Source organism: Mobula birostris, chromosome 23 (genome assembly GCF_030028105.1).
Source record: "Mobula birostris isolate sMobBir1 chromosome 23, sMobBir1.hap1, whole genome shotgun sequence".
Lineage (NCBI taxonomy): Eukaryota > Metazoa > Chordata > Chondrichthyes > Myliobatiformes > Myliobatidae > Mobula > Mobula birostris.
In genome coordinates this window covers 48,654,516-48,667,609 of record NC_092392.1, presented here as the reverse complement: position 1 = coordinate 48,667,609, position 13,094 = coordinate 48,654,516, and the positions used below count along the sequence as shown (strand labels likewise).

At 43.0% G+C, this 13,094-nt stretch overlaps 1 protein-coding gene across 3 annotated transcripts in view; it reads right to left on the bottom strand.

Moving 5' to 3' along the window:
- Positions 1 to 13,094, bottom strand: part of ptpro (protein tyrosine phosphatase receptor type O) — a 164,866-nt gene that overhangs the window by 22,496 nt on the left and 129,276 nt on the right. For 2 of the 3 annotated variants that reach the window (XM_072241183.1, XM_072241181.1), the window contains 2 exons: positions 6,633 to 6,716; positions 1,372 to 1,407 (listed from right to left, as the gene is read on the bottom strand). In XM_072241183.1, coding sequence (XP_072097284.1) covers positions 1,372 to 1,407; positions 6,633 to 6,716 — 120 coding nt within the window. The remainder of the gene's footprint in view (positions 1 to 1,371; positions 1,408 to 6,632; positions 6,717 to 13,094) is intronic. The other variant, XM_072241182.1, reaches the window with a different exon arrangement.

Sequence of the window (13,094 nt, the reverse complement as noted above, 5' to 3'; positions counted from 1 at the left end):
ATCAAATATCGCTGTGATTACTGTACGCTCTAGTATCAATTGTTTGGCGACAATAAAGTAAAGTACCAAGGCCACAATGCTAGCCTTCTGCCTAAGTTAATAACTCATGCTTAATTGGGAACTTTAACTATGGAAGAGCATCTTCCCCACAGGTCTTATCAAATACCATCTGGATGTTCAGATAATATGTGCGCCCATATCCTCTACTAAACATAGCACAGTACACCATTGGAACAGGCGTCATGATGCTAGTTTAAACTCATCCCATCTGCCTGCACTTTGGCTAGATGCCTCCATTCTCTGCTTGCCCGTGTGCCAGTCCAAATGTCCCTTTATCATTCTAATTGTACCTGCTTCCACCCCTTTCCCTGGCAGCACATTCTAGGAACCTCCCACTCCCTATGTGGGACAAAAAAAAAACTTGCCTCAAATCTCCTTTCGTCTCCGCACCCCCTTGCTTTAAAGCCAAGCCCTCTAGTGTTTGACATTTCTACTCTATCCGTGCTATCTAGGCCTCTCTTAATTTGACACTTTTTAATTTCATCAGTTACCCTCTAGAAAACCATGTTGGCTCCTCCTTGATAATGGAAAAGTTTCAACATGTTCAGTCATTCTAATATTAAGCTGTTGGCTTTGGTAGCTACCACGGGGCCATTACGTTTATAATTCTCCTCTTAAACAGTAGCGGGGATGAACAAATGTGGTTTTATAAACCACAAGAAATGGGTCCCAAATCAGGAATCTAAGAAGAGCATGCTCTTAGGGATATCTGCAACATTATTTTTTGTTAGGGTCAATGCAGAGTTCATTCTCAGTTTTGGCTAAAGGCTCTAAGAAAAGCAATTGCCTCTCCTGTAAGACCAGTGTCTCCCACAAATATACCTGAAAGAAGTCATCTTCTGCAATCCACACCATGCCATCAAGTCAATTCCTTCCCCAACTACCTTCATCACAAGCACTGCATGATATGAGCTGATAGGTCACTATTATCTCCTTAAGGACAATTCAAAAAGTTCCAATAAATACTGGTCACCCACTTCCTATAAACTCCCCAATAACTAAGCATTTTCCCTACAACGATGCATACTCAAACCCTTCAGCACTTCCTGAACACAACATCACTTTGCTTCATTGGAAGCATTGCAATTTTAAGACAAAGGTGGTATATCTTTCTGCAAAAAACTGACCTTACAAACACATTTCCAAAAGGCCTACTTCCTCATTGTGAAGTTATAGGAATGAAGAACTGCTGTGCTTTGCAGAAACACAAGGCAGTATTGTCTCTTTCTCTGAGCAATTGACATTTTACTACAGAATGAGGCAGAATGGTTTTCTATTAGTTTAAAATTCACTGCATAATGTTAAACATACTTGGCTAGTTTCCTCTTCTTCAGTGCGTATTTATTCCTGTAATTAAAGAATTAGGAAAAATATTATTAAGTTTCTACCTTCACTGAAGTTTCATAAATGTCAGTGAACAGCGTATTAAAAATATGCCAAAATACTGCAGCCAAGCAAACTCTAAGCTAATCCTTTTTTCCTACTAAATTACTTGCAAATTATTAACGTAGGACAAACATTGCATCAGATAAACACACAGATATGTACTCGTACTTTGGAGAAGAAGGAGTCTCCAAAGCATAGGCCAGCAATTAGTAAATGGTGAACAACTTTAAATAATAGCTGGATGTAGAACAAAACGGGTAAAATTTAGCCCATGTTTGGGAGTCACCGTTATTAGTTACTAATGCATTACTTCCAAAAATCGTAGGAGGGATCAGTGTTTCAATGTAGTGGCATTAAAACAGTACACACACTTGTTATTACTGATTTTAACAATGTGTACACATGTATTACTAATGCACATATTAGATGAATTTAGTATATCAGAATGATAAAGAGTATGAATTATTGATGTTGGCATCTAATATTTTAAAAAGTGGTTCCATATGTTCACCTTAGCATCTTAAATGCAGCATATTAATGTATATCAAACTGTAAACATCTACTGATGTGTAATGTGGTGGTTCTTGTGTCTTGTGATACAGTAAGTAAAATACAATTACATTTGTGAATGTGCCTACATTGTTTTTATTTTGTAATTAAGTTAAATCTTGCACTGGAGAAATTTTGAATTCTAATTTATTTAACAATATGTTTGCATTATTTAATATTTTTTAAAAATACATTTACACCAGTTATCATATATAATGTAGATGAACTAATTTGTGTTTTGTTGGTGCATATGTAATGTAAGCATAATAGTTTCTAATTGAACTAATTGGAGACCCAGGACAATTCTTCATCACTTATTGAAAGTAAAAGCAGTTTCAACCGGTGAAAAACAATTTTATGTTGCATGGCCAAAACAAAAGTATGAACTGATTATAAAATTCATTGATTCCAGGAATGAAAGAATTAATGTATGAGGAGCATTTGATTGCTCTGGTCTTGTAATTGCTGTAGTTTAGAAGAATGCAGGGGGATCTCATTGAAACCTTTTGAATGTTGAAAGCCCTAGCATTAACCGAGAAGTCCGTGGACCCCCAGGTTTGGAACCCCTGTGCTAGATAGAGTAGATGTGGAAAGGTCGTTTCCTATAGTGGGGGAGACTAGGTCCAGAAGGCACAGCCTCAGAAGGATGGCTGTTTACAGCAGCGGTCCCCAACCACCGGGCCGCAAAGCATGTGCTACCAGGCCGTGAGGAAACAATATGAGTCAGCTGCACCTTTCCTCATTCCCTGTCACGCACTGTTGAACTTGAACATAGGGTTGCCAACTGCCCCGTATTTGCCGGGACATCCTGTATATTGGGCTAAATTGGTTTGTCCTGTATTTCCCCTGCTAAGGTAGAGCGTTCCTATGAAACCTTTTGTGCCGAAATGGTGTGAAGCGAAAAAGCAATTACCATTAATTTATATGGGAAAAAGTTTTGAGCGTTCCCAGACCCAAAAAAAAACCTAACAAATCATACCAAATAACACATAAAACCGAAAATAAATAACACTAACATAAAGTAAAAGTAGGAATGATATGATAAATACACAGCCTATATAAAGCAGAAATAATGTATGTACAGTATAGTCAGGAAGATAAAGGCAAAACTGATTTGTGGGGGGAAAATCGGCACGTACGCGCATGCGCACACAGGTGCCCGCGCAAGGCTTCATGGTCATGGTAGTCTTTCCTGGGGTAAAGTGTCCCGGGATTTGACTGCTACTTTTGTCCCTTATTTGGGAGTGAGAAAGTTGGCAACCCTAACTGTAAAAGACATGTTGAGGTGAGTTTAACCCTACTTTTAACACAAGCCCCCCCCACCGGCCGGTCCGCAAGAATATTGTCAATATTCAACCGGTCTGCTGTGCAAAAAAGGTTGGTTTAGAACAGACGAGGAGGAATTTCTTTAGTGGTGGCTCGGAGGAATTCATCGCCACACACGGCTGTGGAGGCTAGGCCTTTGGGTATATTTAAAGTGGGGGTTGATAAGTTCTTGAATAGTAGGGCATCCTATATCTTATGGTCTAAAAATCAAATACAAATTGTGATACTTAAGGGATATGGGTGTCTACATTTACCACTCAGCCCCAGGTACTTGTGATACTGGTAAGCAAACAGCATCTGGGGGTTTGTATGGAGACAAAGCTCCAATAACATTTCTGGATCAGGGTATCAGATTTTGACCCAACAACAGTAAAGAAACAGTGATGTACAATACATTCAATACAAACTGCTTAAAGAAATGGAAATGACAACCTTCCTGTAATCTGGACCTAAGCAGTTGTAAGATTGAGTGTTGTTGCAAAACAAGAGTTTGGTCAATGCATGTAATAAGAAACCTTAAATATACAGAGTATATTTATGTCTGTGATGTCGAGATTAGGTTCCAAACATTGGAACTATTCACCTGAAGAACAAAAGCAACGGAAATGAAGACAGATGAGGTTATTGGATTTCCAAGGGTTGGTTTGATTACAGTAGATAATGTTGATGGCGGCCTCTGGAGCCACATATAAAATCAAACAATCTGATTAGAGCTCAATAAATATCTCTTGAGTCTTGTGTTCAAGGCAAGCATACCCTACATTACTAGTTCATTGACAGAGACTTGAGGGGTGACTGGCAAGAGGGTATTTTAGATCTGATCTAAGGCTATTTTATTAGGGATAGATAGTATTACTACACTAAGGAATTATGAAATCCACAACTACCATAATTTGACCAGCAATTACATCTATTTCACATTCCTGTGTCCTCTACCATCCATTACCTCCTGTAAATTTCTTTAGACAATAACATGAAATGTGGGCTCTCAAATCGAAGCAAAGCTTTCACACTTTCTCCAGTTTACCCTCTGCCTATTCTTTAGAGGTGCCAGCTGATTTATTATTCCTGGAACAATGCACTAAACTGCCTCATTATTGTGTTCGTAATAAAAAAGAAAGGCAACCAATACAATGTCTCAGAGGTGCATTATATCGTTGCCTCCTTAAATAGTGCAGAACGCATGAGCAACTGGTTAATAAACGCTGTTGTGATTTATACAAGTGCTCTTATCCAATGTAAAACTTCCTCAGATTTTGACAGTAGTAACTCACCTCACAAGTCTGTCTGCTGTCACATTTCCAATCTTGCTGGACTCATTAAAAACACTTCTTATTTACTCACAGAGAAATCAGGTTCTCTGAAATCAGATAAACTACCCACAGGGTGGTGAATCTGTGGAATGCATTGTCACAGATGACAATAATAAACCTGCTACCATTTTTCTATGTAGCTCAGTTTTAAATGACTGGCCTCTTATAGTCGTGTTCTCTTGCTGCAGTCTCTCAAGCCAGTGAAAACATCTCATTATGTAGGATCCTAATACCTTACAATCTCCTACGTCTGGATGAGGTCATTCCTCATTCATTGAAACTACAAAGAATACAGCCCCAAATTCTTTAGTGTCTCATTAATCCCTCTCATTCCAGCAAACTAGTCCAGAGAATCCTCCAGATCAGCCAGTGCTGGTTGTGAAAGGTGCCCAAAATCCCTGGCACAGGACTGAGTCGGAAACTGAGATGCAGCGGAGATCTTCCACGGCAGCCTCGACTGAACCTAAGCAGGCGAGATCCCCACCTCCAACAGCAAAGGAATCAAGGGAACTGCGAGGTTGTACCTGGGGTACTCAGAGAAGTGCCCTCCCAGTGCTGGCTCTTTGAACAGCATGCGGCAGCACAGCTCAAGTCATTCCGTGAGTAAATAAAAACTGCCGCTCATCAGACAACCAAGGCTGACAATCCAAAACAAGTAATGTTTGTGTTGCCCTACCACTGACATCATCCAGAGAAGTTCCACACTGGGGAAGAAAGAGTATATGACAAAGGAAGATTCCACCAAAGATTTATAAATCATATCGTGGTCCTGCGTCTAAAAATCCTCCTCCCTCGGTTAAGCCAGTTTTCAAATGTAAAATGCTATCTGTTCTTATTGTGATGTCACATGAACAAATTCCTGAGCCATTATGTTCTCCTACTGATAAGAATATGTTCTTCCACGGACACAAGCCATTACTGATTAATGCTGGTTTATGAATCTAATACAGTTGTCCATATCCTGTCTGTTTAATCCGTGACACTATTTTTACTGGCCTAAACTGGCTCTGTTATTGAAAATCTGCAGACTTTTCACTGCATGGTTCACGGCCTCAAGCACAACTTCCACAATTCTGCCTGTGCTCAGTAGTTTAGTTCCTCTTCTGCATTCTCTCTCTCTCTCTCTCAGTTGGTAACCCTGTCCGTGGTCCTCCATCTCTGCAGCTCTCGCCCCAGTCAGTCACTCTCCCCTTCCTCCCTTCAGACTCCCCTTAAAATGGGGGTCTTCGAGTAAGCTACTGGTCACGGGTCCAGATAGGGCTTTCTTTGAGCAAAGGAAGCAACGGGCTGGAGGAAGTCAGCAGACTGAGCAGCGTCAGTGATGGGGGCTGCTGGGGCGGGATCAGGGAAAGGGACTGTCGACATTTTGAGTTCAGACTCTGCATCAGAGAGGTAAGTAGTCAGTCTGAAGGAAGTCAAGGGGAAATGGTAAGTCAAGGGCTGGTAGGTGATGGCAGACCAAAGAGGGTACCACTCCTCCAGCTCCTTCAGCCCGCCTGCTCTCGCCCATCACCTACAAGCCTCTGTCCCACCCATCCCCCTCTCCTCTTTACGCTGGCCTTCTCCCTCCTCCGTTCTGAGTCTCAACCCAAAACAACAATCCCTTCCTTCTCTACACCCCCTCCCTCCTGTGCCGCACACACGCTCAGCTCCACCCACCAAGCCCCTCCAGCAGATTGTCTATTTTGCCCCGGGTTCCAGCAACTGCAGTCTCTCACATCTCTTCATCCCAGTAAAGGAAGGTGGGAAGTATCTTGATAGCCACAATCTAAGTAGCAGATGTGATGGATCATAGTCAGTCAATCCTTTCCCGTTTCTCCTGTCCACACGGACACTAATGGGCAAACACACCAAGGTTGCTATAAAATTCAAATACCTTTTGGAACTAACCTCCACTGTGTACCTAACATTTCTCACAATGCAGATATGGGAGAAGGCTGTGCTAGTTTTAAAGCACCTCAGAAGGTCTAGGTAAGAGAACTATTAAAATGAACTTACCAAGGGTTAATACCAAAGGCCAAAAGATAGTCAGTCCAAAAGCATGATGGGAGCAGTGCAAGAACAGCAAAAATACTTCTACGCCTGAGAAAATGCAACACAGACATATAGACAAAGAGTCTGTTTGATTAATAAAAGAGATAGTCGCCTCTGATTAACCTAGATTAACATAGACTTTGTTAGGTTCCCTAAAGATTTTGTAGAAATACAGCTAACAGAGCATTATGATGAGGCATACAAATACAGTTAAGCACAATGTTAATACAATTAATAGTTTTAGTCACACAGAAAAATAATATTTTACTTGAGTTACTTTACGCTGCAACATTTGATTTGCTTCCTACTAACTATTTCTCACATTCCTGTGAAAGACAGTTTCTCCTTATATTTGTATCCTGTTTGGCTAGAAGAATTTGCCAGGAAAACAGTTTCACCAAAGTTACGTGATACAATGGTAAATTACTTGGAATTGAGTTTTGCATTGGGAGCTGCCTAAATGTGACCTACTACCCACCGAAGGGATTTCCTATCACTGGCCTCAGTTTTACAAAGATGTATCTTACTGCAACCATCAGGCCTGAAGCAAAAGATAACCAAAATGTGTTGTTTCTCCCGCTGTTTAAATACAAAGACCAAGCTGCAGCCTGAGTAACTGTGCTTCACTCAAATCCAAAAGAAAATAATGCACTTTAAAAAGTGGTTTAAGTTTGTGTTCTGCTGGCTTCACTGAAATGAGTTAAGTGAATGCCCAAGAAGCAGCAAAACTTAGAATTTCACGATTAGGGGAAGATGGTTATAAGAATCCTGTTGTAATTATCTGAATCTGATTACTGTAACTATTACTATAATCTTTTACATATGCCGGAGGAATTTTGACACGAGAATGATCCTGGTGAAAGGGTTAATGTATGAGAAGCGTTTGATACCTGTGACCCTGTACTCACTGGAGTTTAAAAGAATGAAGTGGGGGGGGGGGTGGAATCTTATTGAAACCTATTGAATATTGAAAGACCTAATAGTGTGGATGCGGAGAGGATGTTTCCTATTGTGGGGTAGTTTAGGACCGGAGGGCACAGCCCCAGGATACAAAGATGTCTCGTTAGAACAGAGATGAGGAGGGACTTCTTTAGCCAGAGGGTGGTGAATCTGTGGAATTCACTGCCACAGAAGCTGTGAAGGCCAAGTCATTGGGTATATTTAAAGCGGAGGTTGTTAGCCTCTTGATCAGTAAGAGCGTCTAAGGTAACGGGGAGAAGGCAAGAGAGTGAGGTTGAGAGGGATGATAAAGGGTGGAATGGTGGAGCAGACTCGATGGGCTGAATAGCCTAATTTGCTCCTACGTCTTATGGATATAAAATTGAAGGGAGAGGGAGACGCAGCAAGGAAGCAGTCCCACCCAGTCTGCACTGACCACGAAGCACCCAGTTTTATACTAAACCTACCCAATCCACTTTACTCACCCTGCATTCCCATCAACTCCTCTCAGATTCTGTCACCCATCTGCAAGCCTGAAGCAACTTACTGCGGCCCATTAACATACCAACGCGCACATTTTGTTTGCATGTGGGAGGAAAATGGACCACAGAAAAAGTGCAAATTCCACAAAGGGAGCAAGCACCAGAGGTCAGGATCAAACCCAGGTCTCTGGAGTGCCAAGCAGCAGTTCTGTTGGCTGCTGTACCAGTGGGTTAAGAACATATATAGAACATAGAAATCTACAGCACATTACAGACCCTTTGGCCCATAATGTTGTGCTGACTCTAGAAACTGCCTAGAATTTCCCTAGTGCATAGGCCTCTATTTTTCTAAGCTGCATGTACCTATCTAAAAGGCTCTTAAAAGACCCTATCGTATCCACCATCAGTGCATTCCACGCACCCACCACTCTCGGTGTGAAAAACTAACCCCTGACATCCCCTCGGTACTTATTTTCAGGCACCTTAAAACTATGCCCCATCATGTCAGCCATTTCAGCCCTGGGGAAAAAAGCCTCTGGCTATCCACACGATCAATACTCCTCATCATCTTGTACATCTCTATTAGGTCACCTCTCATCCTCCTTCGTTCCAAGGAGAAAAGGCCAAGTACACTCAACCTGTTCTCATGAGGTACGCCCTCCAATCCAGGGAACAACCTCATAAATCTCCTCTGCACTGTCTGCATAGTATCCACATCCTTCCTGTTGTGAGGTGACCAGAACTGAACACAGTACTCCAAGTGGGGTCTGACCAAGGTCTTGTACAGCCGTAACATTACCTCACGGCTCTTGAACGCAGTCCCACGGTGGATGAATGCCAACACACCATAAGCCTTCTTAACAACAACAGGGTTTCTTGCCTTTTCCTCATAACAAATTTCCCATCCCTCAAATCAACCTCCACTACTGACCAATTCCTCCCAGACTGCAGCAATTACTGCTCGTCAGTGCAGTCACTTCCTTCTTTCTGAAATCAATACAAGAATCGATCCTGATGTTGGGAAATTCCACCAGGCAGCCATATTTCTGTTCTACTAAAATAGAATGAGCTTAGAAAGATGGTGTTGTGTGAAATCGTAATGTTAGAATCATAAAAAGTTATCTCTGTGGTATTAAGTTTAGAGATCTGTATCGCAGGGTGCCGTGTGCGTGTTTTTTTTCACAAGGCTTTGTATTGCTGCGACATTTCACTGCATGGTCAAAGAACACTGAGGCTGTCTACAAGAAGGGTCAGAGCCGTCTCTATTTCTTGAGGAGACTGAGGTCCTTTAACATCTGCCGGACGATGCTGAGGATGTTCTCTGAGTCTGTGATGGCCAGTGCTATCATGTTTGCTGTTGTGTGCTGGGGCAGCAGGCTGAGGGTAGCAGACACCAACAGAATCAACAAACTCATTCGTAAGGCCAGTGATGTTGTGGGGATGGAACTGGACTCTCTCACTGTGGTGTCTCAAAAGAGGATGCTGTCCAAATTGCATGCCATCTTGGACAATGTCTCCCATCCACTACATAATGGACTGGCTGGGCACAGGAGTACATTCAGCCAGAGACTCATTCCACCGAGATGCAGCACAGAGCATCATAGGAAGTCATTCCTGCCTGTGGCCATCAAACTTCCCAACTCTTCCCTTGGAGGGTCAGACACCCTGAGCCAATAGGCTGGTCCTGGACTTATTCCTGGCATAATTTACATATTACTATTTAATTATTTAAGGTTTTCTCACTATTTAATTACTTAAGGTGCAACTGTAATGAAAACCAATTTCCCTCAGGATCAATAAAGTATGACTATGCCTATGACTATTTCTTGGTGTTGAAGGTTTGGCCTCAGCAGCACCACTATTTCAAGTAAACTAACCACAAGTATAGAAAGACATGCTGGAACAGTGTTACAATGGTTGACATAAATAACATGACCAAGTCAACTTTTCACAGGGTGATTGAAAATTCAGAACTGAAAATAAAGCAGAACTGGTGAGAAAGCAAACGGACCAAAATACTAGAACCAGAGTCTTGATCCTTGGTACAAGTCCTAGGCTGTGATCTGACGGTGCTTGACCCTGACCTCAGCAGCTAAATAGGGTTTGCATACACTGCCTGAGACCACATGGGTCTCGCCTGGATGTTCTGGTTCCTTTCCACATCTCAAAGAACTTAAACTCACCCGCAATATGTGGGTGGGGTAGAATCTGAGAAAGGACATCGAAAAAGTCAGGAGAATAGTGTTAATGTAGGGATAGTGCTTGAAGGTCAGCACAGACTTCGGTCAGAAGTCTGTACTATGCTGTATGACTCATACCATTTCTGCATCTTCATTGTACCAGGTTAATCTCCTGGCATGCCAGGAATTTATTGCCTCAAATGGCTGTGGAGGCCAAGTCATTCTGTATATTTAAGACAGAGGTTGACAGGTTCCTGAACAGTAAGGGAATCAACGGTTATGGGGAGAAGGCAGGAGAAAGGGGTTGAGAAGGATCATAAATCAGCCGTGATGCAATGTTGGAGCAGACTCGATGGGCTGAATAGCCTCATCTTACTCCTATGCCTGATGCTCTAATGATAGAGTCAAGGATACAGTGGGCCATGACGTGACAGATTGTGGTGGTGAGGTTAAGGTCTTGTAGGTTTATCCCTCATGTAGATTCTCTCACTGCCTCCTACTGATCCTGTCTTACAGCTCCGGTCTTTTGGTGCTGCTACCAAATCACTGTTTTCTTGCTACCTCCATTGCTTCTTTGAACTGCTGTTCAACATGGAAACCACATGGTCGTCAGGTGAGGGAGGAAATTAGGTGGTTAGGCAAGAGAAGTTGTGCTTGCTCCATTTGACCATTTTCAAGGACTCTTCATCTCATGTTTTTGATATTTATTGTTTATTCATTACTAATATTATTATCTTTTTTATATTTACACAATTTGTTGTCTTTTGCACACTGATTATCCACCCTGTTGGTGCAGTCTTTCTTTGATTCTATTATGGCTATTGGATTGAGTATGCCCACAAGAAAATGAATCTCAGGGTTATATATAGTGTCATATATATGTACTTTGATGATAAATCTACTTTGAACTTTTGAACTTTGATGCCATGTGATCTGTCGTCAATGTAGAGGACACCCAGGCTACCCCTCTTGCCTGTATACCACTGTGGCACCCATTCTGGCGGGTTTCTCCCTGCCAGCTGTAACCAGGGAGTCTGGCACATTGCCTATAAAGAGATGGTTCTGTGAGTGCAATAATGCCAAGCGACTGCTTGACGAACTGGTGAGACAGACAGTCTTCCCAGTTCAGACACCGATTCCCAGGTGTTTGTGAGGAGGATTTTACAAAGCAGAGTGGGACAGACGTGACCTGAGAGCACAGGGCCAATGCCGGGTTGCTTATCTGGCCGCATTCTTTCATTGTTTTGACATCCCAATAAATCGATGCTAAGCCATTTCAGAGGGCATTTTAGAGTTAACTTCATAGTTGGCATTTGGAGTCCCTTAAAGGTCACAGCAGGTAATGCTGGCAGATTTCCTTCCCTGAGAAGCATTAGTGCCCCATAATAATTGGTACGACAATGTAGTGGTTACCCATTAGTTTCAACAACCATCCATCCCTAAATTATTGACTAAAATTTGAACTCCTCAGACCTGAGAATTGTTAAAGTAAGCCTCTTATTTAACACCTAACTCCATACCCCAGTGGTCACCAAATTATTGTAACTACTTTGACAGAAAATGATGGTAGCTAATCCAGCGTCTTAGCGCTCTTAGCTTCAGTAAACACAAGCCTTGAGTGAAGTGTGGACTGCTAGTTGGCTGACCGGCTAGTGTTATGTTTTCATATATTGTTGCAAGTTCAAAATCAGCCCTGATGAATGTAGGTGTTGAGGTTCTGTATTCTGCAGAGTGAGACTTAACTGGTATACTCCCCCAATGTGTTCTTCAGGACAGACAAACAGGCCAAATGGGTGAGTATTTGTGCTGTGTCACCCAGCAAGTGCACATGCACACAAGCTCAAGGCCGTGCCCACTGTCTCACTTCCAGTCACCAAGCCCAGAACCCACTGGGCCCCATTTCTAGCCCTGGCCGCAAACCCCTGGCTGGGACTCTGGCCACGCACCTACCCATCTTCTTACTGAGGGTGCTCCACGCCTGCCCCGGATTCACACCTGAGCTACATGCCCCGCTCCCAGTTCTAGCTACACTCTGAGCCTGCATGGCTCCACCTCAGCCTCGTCCAGCCCCTCAGCTGGCCCTTGAACCCTAGCTCCAGCACCTGACCGACATCATAGACTCCCCACACTGGCTTCACACCTCGTCCACATTTCCACGCCCTGGCCGCACCCCCACCAGCATTCGGACACCTGCTTCCCCTCTACAGGCTCCGACTGTACTCCTCACCCCATCAGTAAAGCAGCCAGCAGGATCAATAACCCACCCTCCCCTCTTCCATCGGGCAGAAGATACACACATCTAACAGCACATGCTATCAAGCTCAAGGTCAGCTTCCAATCTGCTGTTATAAGGCTTACCAAATGATTCCCTAGAAGGTAAAGGTGAACTCTTGACCTCACAATCTGCTTCACCATTACCTGCTCTGCACTTTCTTTGTAGCTGTTACATTTCTGAATTATTATTGTTCTACCTCGTCCTACCTCAATGCACTGTGTAATGATTTGGGTCTGTATGAACAATATACAAGACAAGCTCTTCTCAGTATATTGGTACATGTGACAATAATATTCCAATTCCCCAGCAGCAGCCACGTAGGAATTATGTTTCCGACCTCTGGCTCAGCCACGTACTAAGCCCACATAGCCACCCCTCGCTCGGGCCACATCCACCACCCTTCGTCACACCTGCTGTGGCCTGGGTTACACTTCAGCCACCTGACTCTGACAATTAGGTGTGAGCTTTGACGCCCATTATGCAGAGCCTGGCCCCCAGTCACCTTGGTCTCTTTTGCCCCTGCATCAGAACTTGCGTTGTGAAACCTGTG